At 39.6% G+C, this 18,732-nt stretch overlaps 2 protein-coding genes across 2 annotated transcripts in view; one reads left to right on the plus strand and one right to left on the minus strand.

Moving 5' to 3' along the window:
* Nucleotides 1–7,952, minus strand: part of Der-1 (derlin 1) — an 8,764-nt gene extending 812 nt beyond the window's left edge. Inside the window, exons 1-7 of the mRNA XM_019060916.2 lie at nt 7,561–7,952; nt 6,091–6,264; nt 5,338–5,449; nt 4,287–4,378; nt 3,095–3,243; nt 1,843–1,953; nt 1,166–1,303 (exon numbers count right to left, since the gene is read on the minus strand). Coding sequence (XP_018916461.1) covers nt 1,168–1,303; nt 1,843–1,953; nt 3,095–3,243; nt 4,287–4,378; nt 5,338–5,449; nt 6,091–6,243 — 753 coding nt within the window. The 5' untranslated portion in view covers nt 6,244–6,264; nt 7,561–7,952 and the 3' untranslated portion in view covers nt 1,166–1,167. The remainder of the gene's footprint in view (nt 1–1,165; nt 1,304–1,842; nt 1,954–3,094; nt 3,244–4,286; nt 4,379–5,337; nt 5,450–6,090; nt 6,265–7,560) is intronic.
* A 387-nt stretch (nt 7,953–8,339) lies between these two features.
* Nucleotides 8,340–18,732, plus strand: part of LOC109043634 (endothelin-converting enzyme 2) — a 49,913-nt gene continuing 39,520 nt past the window's right edge. The window contains exon 1 of the mRNA XM_019060914.2: nt 8,340–9,403. Within this exon, the coding sequence (XP_018916459.2) occupies nt 8,912–9,403 (492 nt within the window). The 5' untranslated portion in view covers nt 8,340–8,911. The remainder of the gene's footprint in view (nt 9,404–18,732) is intronic.

Genomic DNA, 18,732 nt, shown 5'->3' on the forward strand with positions numbered 1-18,732 from the left:
TTTAGAAGCGGTATACTAGATGAAAAACAGTAAAAAAAAGTACAGAAAATAAATGCAAGTGATTGTTTTTGCACTAATTTGAATATTATTCTTTGTGGACCAAGATGTAACGGGAACCTTATTCATAGCATGAATTCAATTATTTTTAAAAAAATCTATTGGAGTAACAATGGCTAAAAATATTCATTTGTACAGAAATATTTCTATCCTCAAACAAAATGAAAATACAGCTCAGCAACATGCGTGATGGGAAAAACTCCAATAAAAGCTTGACTTAGTTTTAAATTTGAGAAAACCAGACACAGGGAAATGAAAATTTTTGCCATTGAAACACCTATCCAAACACATAAGGGACAATGCTCAATAATTTAGAACTAAGAGCTAGCTGGTCAATGCTGAATTGCCTACTACAGTGTTCAATTACATGATGGTCATTTACTTGATCAGTACCTAAAATAGACTTTTTTCGGCTGAGAGGAACTAGAGCCAGTTAGGAAAGATGATGTGTGCTCGTAAATGCTGCATAAGAAACAATGAAAAAGTTGGCGTGGTCCGTTTTAAGGAGATGGAAAAGTGAGATTTTACTGAAAATCAACATGAACTAGGCGCTAAAATACGATAATTCATGAGCCTTGGGCATGTGACAAGAGCGATGTGGACAGAACTCATGAGTTAAAGTCCGACAACCTTGTCGTTGATTGCTCCCATCGTAGCTGCTTATGTAACTGACGCTCTAAAATTCCCACCATTCTTACAGCTGTTGACTAACGAGCACATCCCTTTTCTCCCACCCTTTTCTATTACATTTTAGCATAAATACATCGAAATAATACTCTGAATTCAGCATTAAATAAATTAAGAAATTCTAACATAGAATCTTGTTGATGGGCTGTAGTCGCCTACTATTCAACACTTCAAACAGTGTCAGAGATCAATTATATCAACACTGATGCTTCCAGAGATAAAAATTCTGTCATTGTATTCAGACTAACATAATTCGAGTCATTATTTCCATTTGTGCAACGAAGCATAATCAAAGAGAATAAAATATATTCCTAACGAAAAGAATTACAACCAAAACAAAGAAAAATGGAAAACCTGAATAAAACAATTACGATGTTGATGCAATGACTTGGAAATAAAAAGGTAAGATGTAAGTATTTACAACTACTGTCCTCCAAGGACTTGACCTCTACCCCAAGAGTGTCCTCGCCATGAGCTTCCGGAATTTTCTGGTCGTCTGGGAGTTGGAACAGACCCAAAACCAGCAACATGCGGTCTGTGATCTGGGAACCATTGTTTCCTAAAAATCAAAACAGGTGAGAATGAAAATTTGAACTTTCATAACTAGTTTTAGACTAATCTTAAAAAAGAGAAAATCAAGAGGCACTATTGTGAATAGCTGTTATTTTAGGGGAAAAGAAACTATGTTGAAACGAAATAAACCTTTGTACAAAAAGTATGGATGAATGGATAAAAAGGTAACTCATAAATTGAACAATGTGCATCAACGTGATGAATACGTGTACTTTCATTCATTGCAAAAATGAGCCAGCACTCAAATTGGAGTAACTCACAAATGAACAAACAGTTCTTCCCGCCTTTCAGAACCAACCTCTGAAAATGGATCAGTGAAGTAATTAAATGGTAAAAACCACCTACTTTATGGTTGGTGGCATAATTGAATGCATTAAGACTGCAAACAGAAAAGTCAAAATTAATATTTTCTTGACCGGTCTCCTATTTTTTTAATTCCCTAATGGAGAAAGGAAGGACAAAAGTTTGATTTATTCCTTGGCTTGAAAATGCATATGATAGTAGGAGCAAGACTTAGAAACTTACAGGATGCCTGGAGTTGACAGTAACTCTGGACCATTCATTTCTTGTGGATACTTTATTGTGAGGAAATAATACAAGTGTCCAACTACAATGCCAACCAGCTCCATGAGACCCCTGAAAACAGATTTAGATTTCTTTCAGATTCACAGTAGAGATGATTTAGGAAGGTTTGAACATTCCTGTACTTTGAAATATATCCTCATTGCTTTTATAAAGCTGCAATTCCCACACTATGACTCTACCTCCATTAAAATCTTCAAACTAATCGCATCCAGACTTGTTTAAAGTGATACTGAGATCAATTGGAGTGACTAAGATTTACACAATTAAAAAAAGCAGAGATTCAGAGACTTCTCAGTCAGGCGATGGACCAAGTCAAAAAATCCTGTGAGAGCGGAAAAAAATGAACAGTAAAAATATTCGGGAAAACCTGTGTCTTCTGTCTTCAAGGGGAAGCTATCATACATTCAGGTAAAAGTGGAGGACAGGTCGATTTAATTAGGAGAACGACTTTGAAACCGTTGCACCTCCAAGGAAAGCTGTCTTCGAAACCTGTAAATATGGAACTATTTTTCAAACAGAATAGATATAGATTTTCATGTCTATGTCAGATGGTTTCCTTGTGATGGTCATAAGTCAAAAGATGGTGCACATTGGCCCTTCCGTCTGTCTGATTCTGTCCGACTCATCACATACTGCATTTCGATGGTTTTTTTTTCCAGTACATTACGCAGCTTTACCATTTGAACTCCTCGTTAGTTTTTTGCTGGGAGCACCTTATTACTACTAGTAATATCTTGCGTAATTAAAGGTATAATTCTCTTTTCCACTCACAGATGCCATCGCATTGTAATTTTAACATTTACATTAATTTTACCTCCTAATTTTGGTATGCTTGCAGGAAATATCGTCAAGCATTCTGTACATGGTTTCCTTCGTTTTTGCTACTGAAATTGAAAATAACCTTGGGTTTTTCCGATTATGTTTCAACTTTTTTAGGGCATCAAGTCTTTCCTGGCAAAGCCTGTTTCTTCCACAAATATTAATTTTATACACAATTTTGACGAGTGAGAATTTCTAAAAAATTTCCTTGAATTCAGCATTGAAAATTTACCGGAATCAATGAAGGAAATGCAATGGAAACAGAAAATACTGTGCAAACCTGAATAATTTAAGAGCTCAGAAATGAGGAGAGAAAAGAATAACTAAGTTTGAAAGCATTAAGAATAAGAAAATAGCAAAGAACTCTCCTTACCCATTTGACATAATCATGTTGAAACCAAAGAGAACCCACGGTAAGAACATGGCTTTGAACCTTGTTCCAAACCAGAAAGTTACTATCACATCTCTATTTAGCTGACACCAAACATACAGGACACTAAGAACCATTGGGTCCATCAACAGCTGCAAGGCAGAATAAAAATATTGCATTATATTTTCGGCAAATATGAAGACCAGTTCATTACTCTTTGTAACTCGCTAAACCTTGCGGTAGATTTAATATAGATATGATTTTTCTAGTGAAAATTCTCACATCTCTTAGTGTTCATTTGATCAATTGTGAGACAATAGGAAAAAATATATTGGTCGACGCTGTTGCATATTTGGACTTAATTAGCAATGGAGTTGTTGCACATCTTTTTTTTTTTTTTTCAGTTTCGTAAAGCACATAGAAAATGAGGAAACCCACAAGTTACCTTTTTCTCATTTAATCAAATTTTAGGTGGGAAAACGACTTCCAAAGTTGCCGAAAGTTCAACTTCATTTTAAACGGAAAAATATTGCCCCAACAGATTTTGTGACATTACAAGGATCATTTACCGCCATGATCTTTTCAGATGAGATTGTTTATATACATTCCGGTTGTGCAGTACCTCCAAATTTTCGAGGAAATCAGAGTTTCACTCGAAGAGGAAACAATGATTTACCTGAAAATGTTAGAAGGCTATAGCTCCTATTGAGGGGCACTTGTGGAAAAAACTGTAGAAGAAAAAGGTTTTTTATTGATCCACAGAACACACTCATGCATTATGGCTACTTGACCCAAGGACACCCGGTGTGTGCAAGTTCACACATTGTTTCCCCCTTTAAAGAACTGAATCCTTGAACGCAGCCTATTTGTACAGTTTCCAATTTGAAGAGCACAGAGACAGCATTTCGTCAAAAAAGAAACTTCCTGAAACTAAGTATTTACACTGAGTAAATTAAAATACATTTTCAGTTTTTTATGTTTCGTAATAGTCCAATAAGGACAGTAATTTTTTCTGTTTCATCCTTCTTCCAGGATAAAAGCTCCATTAGGAAACAATTGACTTTACTAGCTGCAGAGATTTATGACTCTTTGTCTCTTGATTTCACTGATCCGCTGAAAAAGAGAGACAGCGAAACAATCTATCCAACATGCAAAAAAGGTAAATAAATTTACTAGATGTGGAATAGAAACTTACAGGTATATTCATTAGAAGTCCTATGATAACACAAGAAATCCAATTGAATAGTAGCATAAAAAAGTAGTCTGCAGGACGACCTTCAAAAGTACCTAAGAAGGATGGAAAAAACCAATAAAACTTGAATGATGATTGAATCAATACTTTTGACCCAGAGGCTACAATTAAGATTTTCTGATTATTGGTATGGAAATTTAAATGGATGTGTCGGTTGCTTTTGCAGTGCACTTGGAGTCCATCAGCTTTTTCACTTACAATGCTAACAAAGAGAACGTCACTCAAAAACCTCGATCAGCAACCTGGTATCATGCATTCTCTGTATGATTCCATAGCAAATTAGCTGTCCAGCATCGCACACAACCATTCCTAATGATCTCTCAAATCATTTCATTTTGAGTTTTTTTTCTCAAAATTTCAGCCAGTTTTGGCCAGAAATCCGTATCTGTAGCTTTAAACATTTTTTGAGTCTTTCTTGACTGCAACAGGAAACTGGCGTTTGTTGCTCTACTGGTTTAGAGGCTAGATGAGATGCTTTTTGATTGGGCATCTCCTCAGCAGCCTTTTTAATTTAAATGACGCCTGGTCACACTTTGCTCAGGAGATAAGGAAAAGTCAAATAACCGAGGTAGTTGAGGGACACATTCGTTCTCAGTAGTTAGATTGATATTGAGCACTGTAAAAATAACATGTTTGCAATTATTTCTTTGGTTAGTTTTCATTGATATTGAGAGTACAATACTAGGGAAAAATAAATGATTCAATAGACAAATTTATGATAGTTACAGATAATTCAGCCTTTTATAATAGACATAATTTCTCATCCTATTCCTCATCTTAAGAGAGTGATGGATTTTTTTCAGTTAAACGAATCCATTACTGATACTTAAAATGAATGAGGCAAATTTTCTTGGTGTGTAAAATCTCACTGTGACCTTTTTCTTTCATCTTTGGAAGACTCCTTGTTTCAAAGAAAAAAATAAAAGATATCAAAGAGATCTAAATAGACATAAATTCAGTAATAAGTCGGCGCAGATGTATCCTGTATCTTTACCTGTTTCCAACCGGAGAGAGTAATTATAAAGAAAATAACAGTTGATTAAAAAGTGAAATCCAGTGGAAGGAGCTAAAGGATAGAAGAACACTGATGTTATCGGTCGCCAAATCTGAAAAGCACAAAAATTTATGGGAATCAGTGGAATCAGTTGGTTAAACTTCAGATATACTCATCATTCCATCAATGTTAATGAATTATGGATGAAAGACCTTCTCTGACAGAACAGATCAATACCTAGTACATGATCTAGTCTTAATGTGATTCTAAAAGAATATTTTTGTTTCTCTTTCAACCCAGGACTATGATCCACAAGCTTCGAAGTTCAAGTTAACTAAGAGGAAAGAATTAAAGAATTGAGAAAACCATTAATTGTAATAATGGAAGCACCTTCCAAGAGAAAATATTCAAGCATAAACAAAATAACTTGGTTTCGTTGGTTCTGGATAATGATGACTGTCAACTTCAGAGATTGTTGCCGCTACCCTGCTTAAAATGATAGACAGCTCACACTATTTTTACGTTAAATTTTGACAAATGAATAAGATTCTCTTGTTTAAATTTATACAGTTGATTGGTACCACGGAAGTGTGTTTCAAGCACTTGAGTTCTCACAAACCTGATTCAAACTCAAAGCATTCAACGTAGAGCAACTGTTAAAAGCTGGCGGCAGCAAACTAGCTCTGAAGACTATCTGCTTCCTTGTCAATCACTTCTTATGAAAATGTAGGTGCAAAATAAGTGGATACATACCTCAAATCCATTTATTAAAGGTTCATGAAGAAGAATGAGGTACTGTGGCTTTAAAAGACCGAATCTTCCTATGAGTGAAATTCCAACTGTTAGCCCAAGCCAGTGTCTGGTAAATGTGGGTAGATTTTGAAACCATTGACTGATGTCCGACATTATGAAGTATATGGGTCAAATCTGAAAAAAAAAACAAGGAAATACTCAATTGAAGATGTGTTGATTAATCTCGGAGAGATTTTTGCCATTTGTGACTGTTCATGGCAAAAGGATCCTTGTCTACAAGCACTCAAGATTGAGTTATTGATACCATAAACTGGAGAAAAGTTCTGTAATCATTTTGGGACAAAAACTCCAAAAATTTCAAACCAAACCAGAGTTATATTGGTCCCAAGTCTGTGCGGCAAAAAACATAGATCCAAGAAAGAGCCCTTTGAAATTTTAGTTTGTCTAGATCAGAGTACAAAATGGCAGGACCACAATGCAACTTCATGGAACAAAAATGAACTAAACTGACCACATCTTATTACTTTTTGTTACGTCATTATAGAAAATTACCCGTCTAAATCTCTACATCTGATTTCCTTTACCTGACTAGACAAAAAAGCCTGAAAATTTAAGTTTATTTCCTGTAGATGATCCTAGTTTTTTAAAATATTCTTAGAAAAATTAAGTTTGAATTAATTTTTGATTATTTTTCATCTCACAAGTGCATTTGAACATATTTACAAAAAAAAAAATTGTCTACACAGGGCATTTAGTGCAGATTGACTAGTTTGTATGAATACAACCATTCAATTTTTACTGAGATAATTGTGCTTACCACGAAGAAAACAACGACTTTTGATAGACTCAGGAGGAATCATCCAGAGACATGCTACACCCGTCTCAGAACTACTTTTCGGTCTCCGATTTCTTGAGGTTGGTGAGCTAGAGAGCAGTACAGAGAGTGATAGAGCTCGCGCATCGCATTTTGCTACTAACGTCAATCTCCAATAAGCTCTTAATTCGCACCATTCAACATTTTAATACATGTAGTCAGGTGGCACCACTGGTAAATGGTGACAAAAACAATACTTTGAGATTTGTCTCAACAAACGATACACGAGCTCTAGGGGTAGGGTTGGCTTTCCTTTTTCTTAGCTTCTTCCTATTCTTGCAGCATTATAAGGTTTTAGGTTTGCTGTTGCTTTACTTTAAAAAAATCTGAGAAATATAGAAGCGTACGTAAGCAATGAAATATTGGCGGATGACAAAGCAACATTACGCAGAAAGTGGGAGCAAAAGGGGTAGTCCTCCGAGCTCTCTGCTTGGCGATCCTCGGGAGACATTAGCAACACACCTGAGTTATCCGCTCAATGTTCCTCCTAGGAGTAGACCGGGGACTTAAGTAACACAACTAATGCTCTCGGAGGTAGTTGTAGCAAAGCGAAGGGGTTGTAAGTTAACAAATAGTAGAGAGGTTAGACTTCTTACCTAGGTTCTGATTTGAGGAAGAGGGTATATACCCGTTGTTAGGCCTGCTATCTGATCTTCAAGACCAATAATATGAAATGTATTGCAATTTTTGGTTCGTATGTGACAGAGGAATTTACAGTAAACAGGGGTTGACAGTCAGAAATTAGCGGCTAGACGAGACCATCGTTCTGATGAATTGACAGACTGAGAATCTCTGTGGGTGGAATATTTCCTTGGTAAACTACCTCGCGCTGAAAAGCGGCATGAAGTTCCGGAGAAAATAGTGAAAAAAGCACAAGAAACTCACTCGGTTAATCACAAAAATCTCGATAACTGTTCAGAATCATCACGTTAGACACGAACACAACAACTACGAATGATGAACGACCACATCCGCATGATAACAGCTCAATAGAGATGTCTAGAGTGGCAGTGCGAATGACGGATTGCGTGGCAAGGAGTAGTAAGGGACACCTGGGCCCCGCAAGACTTCACCGTTACCTCACCTCACCTGCTCGGGCGTTGCGGGTATTTTACACTATCATTTATTTTTAAGAAAGGAATTTTAATTATAGTCACTAACTATTAACATCCCCCTCCCCAAACCTCCGGGGGTAATGAACCTCGGCCCCCTAAAATAATCGTGCATCATGGCATGGCTCTGGAGTCTGAAATTGGCGGGAAATGTCAGCCAATTAGAGGTGATCCTGTCTCCGTTATTTTCAAGTGGGGGTTGCCACCAGTTGCCACACAGCCGGACATTCTGAATTACAGACTGTCTGCTGTAGTTCTTGCATGTGCATATACATATTCTTTAGTAATCAGCCATCACTCGTGCCGGAAGCCCGTGGGTTGGATTAGTAAGTCGTGATTTTCGAGCCCGAGGAAAGGACGGTTTGCAGTTTTCCTTTTCCCAGCACGATTTCAGTCATTAAGCGTTCCGTTATAGTTGTGCATTTTTAGTCTCGACTCCTCTGTTACTACATATTTTCAGACCTTTCTGCTCTTCCGTGATTTATCTCAAGTGCGACAGTTGATTCCTTTCGCGTTGGGACCGCGCGGTTCGCTTTTCAGTGTTTTCGCTTGGTTTTCGGAGAATCGCGTTGTGTTATTCCTGCAGTGAACGTCTCTTTGTTACTCTCATGGATACAGTTTAAGTGGTGCTTCTACCCCCTAACTTATTGTCTTTTTTTCTTCTCGACTTACGGTTCCACATCCCTCGAATACCCCAAGATTCAATGGTCAAGGAATGTCGAGACTTGTTGCTCACCTAACCTCTGCCATGTGGTCTTGAATCACAACTTGGATGTACACACAAAACTGCATTTGACGAAAATAGTATTCTGGTGCCAAAGTTTTCCTAGACACAATGGCAAGCACAGAAACTGAGTATCCTACGCTAGAAGCGAAGAAGGTATCTGAAAATGGGGTCCGGAGTGGTAACGACGATAGCACAGAGGGTGACATTAGTGAGAAGCAGCCTTGCTTGGATCCTAAAACGAACGAAGTCAATAACGCTACGAAATTAGAAGATGATACAGATAAATCGGTTAACTTTCAAGTCGAAAGTAATTCCAAAAAGCACAAGTACAAGCCTAACAAAAGTGTATTTAAAAGTAAAAATTCACGGAATCAAACTGGAAGGTTTCCACTTAGTTTCGATTTTTCTCTCGCTAAAGTCCAAAATTATGTTCAGACCAAAACAGGCATGAACACGTGGTGGAGTGTTGTTTTTGTGTTACTTGCGTTATTACTTCTATTCTTCCTGATCTTAAGTATTGTCATGACTGCTCTCTACTGGAGGTCACAGATGGTATTTCCAGTTTGCAAAACAACTGCTTGTCTTCGAGCCTCAGCACAGGTAATACATTTTTACCTCTTTTGTCAAATTACACTTCATTAATGGCCTCAGTCCAATAAAGGAATGCATTAAAGTATCCTCCTCCCTTGTAACACAGGAGCAAGAATGTATCAATCGCTTCGCTGTAAAGAAGGGATCTTTTGCTGTCAACAGAACAACCAAGGAATAATTTTATGTACCTACAATCCCCAGCTTGCAACATGAGAGCTTATTTTTATTTTTATTTGGGCAGAGGTTCGTCATGAGTCTACTGTTGACCCTACAGAAATCCCAGATAGCACATGCATGGATATCAGTACCATACCTGCAATTTTTTTATATCCATAGAACATTCTATGAATACCTGTGTGCTATCTGGGATGCCCCTCACTCCCAAACTTATTTATGAACTTTATATATACAATTGGACTTCTTGTACACGCAGTCAAGCCTAGCCTACTTTATAGCTTTTGCTGATTAAGACTAGAAGTCTAAAATTTGCCCACTGCAAAAAGGTATGAATTTTAACAAGAGAGTCCCAGTAATTCATCGCATCTGGCTTACTTAAAAGTTGATGCTCACTGAAAGGTGCCAAAAGTTCCAGTATACAGAACATCTCTTCTGGTTAGGTGTGTTTTTCTTGAGGTAAAATTTCAAATTTGCCCAACTTTTATCACTTCAGAATCCTCTACGTAATCTACAGTGACCTCTTGTTTTTTTTTTTTAAATTTATGATATTTATTAGAGGCAGGGAAAGACAACATTGAATAAATGTTACATCAGTTAATGGCACCATTCAACAGAAATTATGTGCCAACCAACTGGCCAACTGATGACCAATGCTTACATCTTGATGTGACTTTTATCAAATCTTTTCTTTTCCCTGCCCTACCTCAAAGCCGAAGGTTTCCATCATTTTTACTGCAATCTGTGGATCGTTACTTAGATTTGGACTGTTTTCGCACCCTCTAACAAAACTAAGCATTAGTAAAGCTGTAAATTAAAAGTAGCTTCCAGCATCGTACAATACAAATTACGTACACTGCACACTGCAATATGTCAATTATGCATACTACGCACAATACGTATTTTATTGTCAAATGATTTTCACTGTGTCCTAAATTGCTCTTAACACGTTTCCAAGCACCAAATTGCACATTGCATAGAGAAAGAATCATTTTTGCGGAGCAATTGAATTATTTCTAAGCTCTAATTTTCTTTCTACCTACAAGCTTTCCTTTGTTGCCAGACTTCTCGTGGTAGAATATTTGAGAAAATCTGCGAGTATTTTCCTTTTATTGTAATGCATCAAGGGGCAGCTCAAGTATTAGGTAACGCACTTTTTCCGATTTTTTAACCCCTTCCCCCGTGTAACGCACCTGTAACGCAGCCTTCTCCCATTTTCGAAATGATTCATTCGGGAATGGCAGGATTTGCAATTTTTTGGACGTTTTTTCAAAGTCCCCCCCCCCCTCCCGCAGGCTTGAATTTGTTGCGTAACGCTGGGCTTAACCTCCCCCCTTGTAACGCACCGTAACGCTGGTTCATACCCCCCCCCCCCCCTCCCAAGTGCGTTACGTAATACTCGAACGGCCCCTCAGTACTTATATGGAATCGCTACCAAAATTCTCCAAAATTTTAAGAGAGAAATATTTTCAAGTATCCATGAAATTCACTTTCTATTAGTAGGTATATATGGCAACCTTTGAGTGCCCGTACGGGGTTTTTCTTGAAACACGGCAGCAGTCGCGCTGGGGGCAGTGCCCGCTTTCATGCTGCCGTCGCCTTAGGGAAAACGCCGTATGAGCCTTCAGACGTTGCCAAATTTCCTTCAATTAAAATCAATTTAATTGAGAAAGTTGTGAATATTTTTCCTCAAATTTTTCTGTCAATTTTGTCCACGATTCAATCTAAAATATCTGAAAATCTGAAGGAAGAATATGCATATGTTCTTTCTTAAATGCATGTTTTATTCGAGGAAATTTGGCAACTCTCGAATGTTCATACGGCGTTCTTCCTTAGCACGGCGGCGTGGTATCGGAGCCGCCGTGACCGTACTGTCGCGTCGTCCCATCCATGCACCTTTCATGGAATCGATTCGCGCCCCGCACTTCGCGGAGAAAGGAGCCCAGAAAGGGGTGGATGAAATCAGGAATTCCCCCTTCGTGATACTCAAAATGTCGCATCTGCAGTCATGAGGTTTCCATTTTTGCCGCTGTAAGAAAGAACGTCTTATGAGACATCAGGTGTTGCCAAATTTCCTTCTACAAATCACGAATTTTCTGGAAAATTTGTATTTGTTGCATTTGTCTCACTTCCAATTTTTCAGGGGACCTCATTCGTATTTTGATCCAAAAAGTCTGATAATATCAAGGAAAAATATGCCTAACTTCCCTCAAAAAATACATTTTTTTGAGAGGAAACTTGGCAACAGTCGGATGCTCATACGGCGATTTTACTCGCTATCAGCACGGCAGATTTCTGCTATTCCCAAGGTCGATAGACCTAGGTCCGTCCGTTAGAAAAATTTAGTGGTTCCAAATTTCATGCAGTTCATCTGGATTGTTCCTTAAAAATTTCGCATTCAACGTCGCAATTAGTTTTCCCAAAAGATAGGTGAAAGGAAATTTTGCATACCTAGTATGCTGAGATACCTAACTTTTAGCGATTTCGAGGGCCGGCAACGTTGTAATACATTTAAATAATGCATTTCTCGGAAAATTGACAAACGTCTCGACGGGAATCAGCAATGGTTTACTTCACGCATATCCGTCGCATGCACTTACCAAACGATTTTCATTTAAAACGCCTGGATGCAACTATTCGGGCTTCGTAGATCTCCATGTTGCATACGGACGGAAATGAAGGCGTTTTGACTTTAGACACTAACCACCCCCGCCAGCGGCGCTCAGTGGAGTGATTCAATGAGAGGAGTCGGACCAAATGGACTGCATTTTGGAATTAGGAACTATAAATAACTAAAGGCTCTTCTGGAAAAACACTTATTTGCGTAGGGAAACCAATGGCACATACGTCGTTTTTAAACCGGGCTAGAATTTATAGGTAGTTCCAAATTGCAAAATGTAGTCCAAATGTGGAAACACCAAAAGCTCGTATCGATGTTAATACGGAACATGAGGATTTTAGAAGCGGTCTCATTGCCCTTCTCGTAAAGTTTCCTTCAAGGAGCAAGGAGCACGACATACAGTTTACAGTGTGAAGGAATATACTAGAAGTTGCAGTAAAAATGTCCCCTTTCTTAATTGATCACTGAGCAATTGTTTGCACCAATGAGGAACTGAGGATGGCTCGAACCTGCTTTAAAAAGAAGCCCAACTTGTGTACAGTTCGAGGTTAGGTTTCGCAACCTGCAGTCTACTGTACTGCCGCGCTAAGAAAAAACACCGTATGAGCAGTCAAACATTGCCAAATTTCCTTCGATGAAATACGAAATTCCTGGAAAACTTGGGGTTATTTTTCTCCCAATTTTTTGCAGGATTTCATTCGCAATTTAATCTTTAGTATTTGAAAATTTCAAGGGAGAATATGCATAACTTTCCACAAAAATTAGCATTTTACCGGAGGAAATTTGGCAACTCTCGAATGCTCATACGAAATTTGGGTCCTGGTGGTTTTCAAACAGATCTTGTTTGTTTTCTGACATTATTCTAACCATCGAAGTAAAGACTCACGCGTGGTCGAGTTGGTGCTGAAACGATCATGTCCAATATTGATGGTGGGCCGCAGAATATAGGCATTCCTATTGCTCTGAGTTCTCAACAGAAACTAGACTTGAAAGGGTTTTCATATTAACCGATTCAGCTAACCCATGGATCGTTTTCGATACATCAAATAGGTGAGATTGTATCGATATCGATTGGTTCAATCTGTAAACATAGCCTCAAAAGTCAATCGAGTAATCTGAGGAAACGATGTTTTTCTGATAGATTCTTGATTTTTATGAGTACTAAATGGCATCGCAAGGTGAAATAGTTAGGAATTTTCTCATTTTCAGCTTTTCCGACTGAAATCCTGTAAGTTCTGTTTTATTGTTTTGAACCAAACGATACATCAACATCGAACCACTATCGAAAACTATCTATTCATTTGGCGGAGGTTACACCGACGCAGGGGCTAATTGATATCGGACAGGGCGAGTGTAAATATTGAGCTGCGCTATCAATGTACACACATCAGACGCCTACGCGCTGAATTATCCCGTTTGCCCTCGGAGGCTTCGTCTTCCGGGACTTCCTCGAGTCCGAACTAAAAATAAATGAGCCGCACACGTTTAGCGAAAAGGAGCCGACTATTTCGGGAGAGATGGGGTGTGCTCGTTGAGGAAGGAATCTGGAGAAGCCCCGTTCAAATTCCTCCACTCGCAATAGCGAATCGTCAATTTTAATGACTACATAATGGTTCTTCTGTTCGTTTCGCCCATCCACCTTCATCCTGGTCAAAAATCGTCTTTTCGTGCCCTCCCGGCGAAGTCAATCAGCACGATACATAATGTGAACTGACCTATTCTCGCCGGGTGTGATATCAGTTTAATGTCAGCTTAATACCCTACTGATATCATACTGGTTTTAGAATGAGATCCTTCTGATATCATACTGGTTTTAGCATGATATCATACTGATTTCAGAAAGATATTCCACTGATACCATACTGGTTTTAGGAAGATATTCTACTGATACCATGCTGATTTTAGCAAGATGTACTACTGAAATCATACTGGTTTTAGCATTATAACCTACTGATATCAAACTGGTTTTAGCACTATAACCTACTGATATCAAACTGGTTTTAGCATGATATCATGCTGACTATCACGGCCGCGAGAAGGCACTCCCCAGTATTTGCCTTTACTTCGATAAAATTTGCCTTTTCTCGACAACTTGTGTAGGTATTTTAGTGTATTCTCCGAAGAAAATGCACTAGGTATTTTTTTTTTCTTTTTTTTTGCGAATTTTGCGGAGTTCTAAGACGCAATTTAATTTAGGTACCGTTGTAAAGAATTTTAAGGGAAATATCCCTAATTTTTCACAAAAACTCAAATTCTATCCCGGGAAAACGTCCGAATGTTCTCACAGCCGTTTTCAGGGAGAATAAGATAAGCTACAAATATTTTGGGTTCAGGGAGTGACTTTAGACAAAACCGGTGGGGTTTTTGTGTTTTATGGGGTTTACGCCTATCTCGCACATGGCCAGATCAAAAATGTCGATCGGAAAAATTGTCGAGTCGTCCGGACTCACGGTCCAAGGAGTGAGATAATGAATGTCGGCAACATTGGATTTTGGTGGCATCTGCTGATTTCTGGATGCCATGAATTGTGGTCTCGTCGCTTGCAGCGTGCCTTTACGCGAACTCGCCTGAATAATTTAAACGGGGCACTTCTGCCGGCTGCGCCACGCAAAAGCGTCGCAGGGCTGTCTTGGTCAAGAAAAGCGGGCCTCCTTATAAAAATCCAGGGCAACTCAGAGTATAAAGAATATTCACACGGTCGAAATGTTTTCCATCCGCTCGTTCTTATCGTGCGTGTGTTTTTACACGCGCAATGCTGGTATTTTCAATCCCCCCCCCCCCCCCCGGAATGGAGCTGTTGCATATGTGAGGGATTTGCGATTTGACCATTGGTTCTTTTGCAAAAGTTTGCGAGAAACACGATGTTGCCACTGGTTTTCTCTCAAGCTCAAAAAAAGCTCTCAAAGTGAGGCCAAAATGGAGGGGATATCCCACCCTACCCTGAGAGTCCACCTCTACATCAAAACAATCTCTCCATGCAAAGATAGGGAGCAAATACATCAGCAAGGTTGCCGTGTTTTCAGTTTTGGAGTCCCCAAATACAGTGGAATAACCTTGATTTCCTTTAATTTTGTTCGCAATTTAATCTAAAATATCTGAAATTTTCAAGGAAAAGTATGCATGAATGTGGTCAAAAATACATGTTTTATCAAGGGAAATTTGGCAACTGTCGAATGTTCATGTGACGTTCTTCTTTAGCACGGCAGTATTGGTCCAGAGTCAGACGCGCTGACCGTTGGGCCATTCTGCTGGCCGGCTTACAGTAACGTTGTCGTCGAGTTCTAGCTGACCTCTAGTAAGTGTCCTCTTTCTTGCTTTACCTGAATCGCAGAGGCGCGGAGCCCTTTAGTCACTCAAAACCCTCCCTGGTCCATTGAACCGGTTGCCGAGACCCTTCATACAACGAAGCGGAACAAGGTGACAATGCAGAGACTGGCGAATGAAGATATTGGAGGTACGGCATGGCGGGGAAAGAGGTAAAGGAAGAAGAAACGAAGGTAGGGACACGGGAACTCTTCCCCGGAATCGCAGTCCATTATACATACAGGTCGAGGCAGAAGTCGCGAAACGGCCGCCGGAATTCTGGTTATCCTTTGAATGACCACACGGATTGATCAAGTTCTTGAAAAGTCGGGGAAAACCGTGGAAAGTCAGTGGAACGTCCCTTCGAATTGCCTGACAGTCTTGTCCAGGAACGCAAATTGAAATTTCTCGGAATAAAATCTAGGTGTATAGTGGCTTTTTTTTGCCATAGGAATTTTGGAGGTGACTCTGCAACCTGCTATGAATGATCGAGAATTCGAATAGAAGACACGGAATTCTTACCGTATTTTTATTTTTTTAAATCTAAAAATCGAGCTTTCACTTCTTTTAACGAAAACTAATTATTTGCGAAACTTTCGAGCGTCCATCATTCTTCTCCATGGACTAGTACATTCTCCATACCAATCAACGGAGAATGAATTTATTTGCACTCGTATTTCGACCATCGGACAAATTCACCTTTTTTCTCTGAATTTGTCGGTTCACTTCGTCTTACCCGGACAAAAGACCGTAACTCCATTCCAAGGTTGCCAGACTGACTGAAACAATTCAATTTATTACAAGAACGTACCCGCGAAATTTCCGTTAAAAATTTATTCGATTTTTGACCGTGATCAGGAGAAAAATCAGTTGAATTTCAGTCAGACACTCCCTAGATTTTCTCGATGAAAATCAATTCACCCAGGGAAATAAGGCAATATGGCAATTTAGTCACGTTCTTTCGTGAAGAAACGACGATTTAACCGCAAACGAAAGCACTGCTGCCATCTTATTTTACCAAAGATTACGGGTCCGGAATTAAGTGGCCGATTTCTTAGTCCTGAAAAAAAATTCCGATTTTTCCAAAAGTTCCGGGAATATTTTTTTGAAGTACACTGGGGGAAAAAATACATTGGATCTAGAGTCCAGACTCTTGAAAATATTGACAAGAAAAAGGACTCTTGATTCAAGCAGATTTAAGCTTAAATCAAAAGGAAATCCGCTCAAATTAAGAGGCTAGGTTCTTGATTTAAGCTTAAATCTGATTGAATCAAGAGTATTTTTTCTTGCCGATGTTTTTAAGAGTCTGGACTCTGGATTCTATGTGGTTTTTTTCCCAGTGTATGCCCGGATTTAGTTCCGAAGATAGTCAAATTTGATAGAAAAGAATCGGTCAAACTGACGGAAAACCTCGAAATTCCATGGAAATCCCGCAAAATTCCGGAGCAGGAATTTCGAAGATTCCGGGAAAAGTTCCGAAGTTCGGAATCAATTCGGGAAATGGCAGCACTGAACGAAGCGAATTTTTTAAGAAAACCGAATTTCGAGAAATCGGGCGTTACTGTGCTCCTCGGTAACACGTCAGTGAACCCCGCCCCTGAGAACTTCATTCCTGGAGCTACTGTTCCCTTCTTTAATAACAAGACGGCCGGCAGTGCGAGTGCCTCCCACAACTCCACAAGGTCTCGTTAAACCGTGCAGCGCGGCACGGCGCACAGTGGACCCAGTCCACCAGAAAAGTCGAACATGAATTTTATGACTAAAACTGCAAATTTTTACATTGAATTTGTCACATTTTAAATTTCAAGGGGTGTTCCTAGAGGGGAATTTGACTAGGAAACCAGTGAAACCACTTCCACTACCTCAAAGTTGTGTATAATCGGAGTTATAAGCGTTTAAAGTTTCCAAATTTTGTCCGACCTCTCACATTGACTCGATCCACCGTGCGGCGCGGCGGCAGGTCCGAAGAGCGCGGAACCGGCTACCGGGGATACGGACGGGACCGGTCACGTGCTCCCTCCCCCCCCCCCCCCCCGGTATACTCTTCAGCGTCGCATTCTGGACCCGGGAGTCGTTGTGCCAGTCCACTCTTCCAGGACCGGGGGGGGGGGGGGGGGGGGGGGGGGGGGCTTCGACTTGGTAATGGTATTACGCTGAGGCCACGGTGAAGTTGCCCCGTCGCCGGCCTTCTTTGATTAGAGGCCGTGGCCGCCACTCGTAAAACGCGTAAGTGACCAGTGGCGTGGCGTGCTTCGATATATACCCATTTGAAGCTATGGTAAAGAATCGATTATTAAGGTGTTCCCTCACATCGATCCTTTTCTATAGGTTTAAATGACATAACAATCGATGTATCGCAATTCACGCCACGCCACTGTGACATCTGTCCTGCCGTGCTTAGGAAAAACGCCGTATGAACGTCCGAGAGTCGTTAAATTTCCCCTCCTCAAAGATTAACCAGGGTGTGTAGAATCAGGATTTTCTCGATTCTATCAGAATTTGAAGTCAATCAGGATTTAATCCCGATTTTATCAGGATTTAATCCCGATTTTATCAGGATTTGAGGAAAATACGACCGTAAAATCAGGATTTAAGAAAATTCGGCCGTCCGATCAAATCTCTTTATCGAGCTATTTTTGTGAAGTTACATTCGCCCAATTTTTCTCCGCATATAATTAGGAGTTGGAAAACTTATGAAATCAGGATCCAGCAGTCACATATCAGGAAAAATCTGGATTTCCTAAAACGAAAAAAAAAACTAGACACACTGTTAAGTAATTTTTGAGACAAATTATGGATACTTTTACTTGAAATTCTCCGATACTTCAGATTACATTGCGAAGAAAATTCTCTGGGAAATTGGACGGGGAATTTTTACAAGTTTTTCCTGAAAATTCGTAATTTACCAGAAGGAATTTGGCAGTACACGAAGGTTCATACGGCATTTTTCCTCAGAGCGGCAGTATCGGAGTCCTATGCTGCCGTTATAACGTAGGGAGCCGCACCGGACGGGAAGAGGTAAATTTAACGTCAAGTCAGTTCGCCTTCAACTTTCAGTGTAGGCAATATGGGCTCCTAAGTGTTCGAATAGCGGTATCACCGCAAATGTCTCGCTTATCCAGAATACCCGTTAAAATATCCTTTCACCAAATGTGGAGCGGTGATTCTCACTCATTGGCTGTTCGCCTATAAGTAACTGAGTGCTTAACTGAGTGATTTAAGTTAAGTTCACAGTGCTCAG

Source organism: Bemisia tabaci, chromosome 2 (genome assembly GCF_918797505.1).
Source record: "Bemisia tabaci chromosome 2, PGI_BMITA_v3".
Lineage (NCBI taxonomy): Eukaryota > Metazoa > Arthropoda > Insecta > Hemiptera > Aleyrodidae > Bemisia > Bemisia tabaci.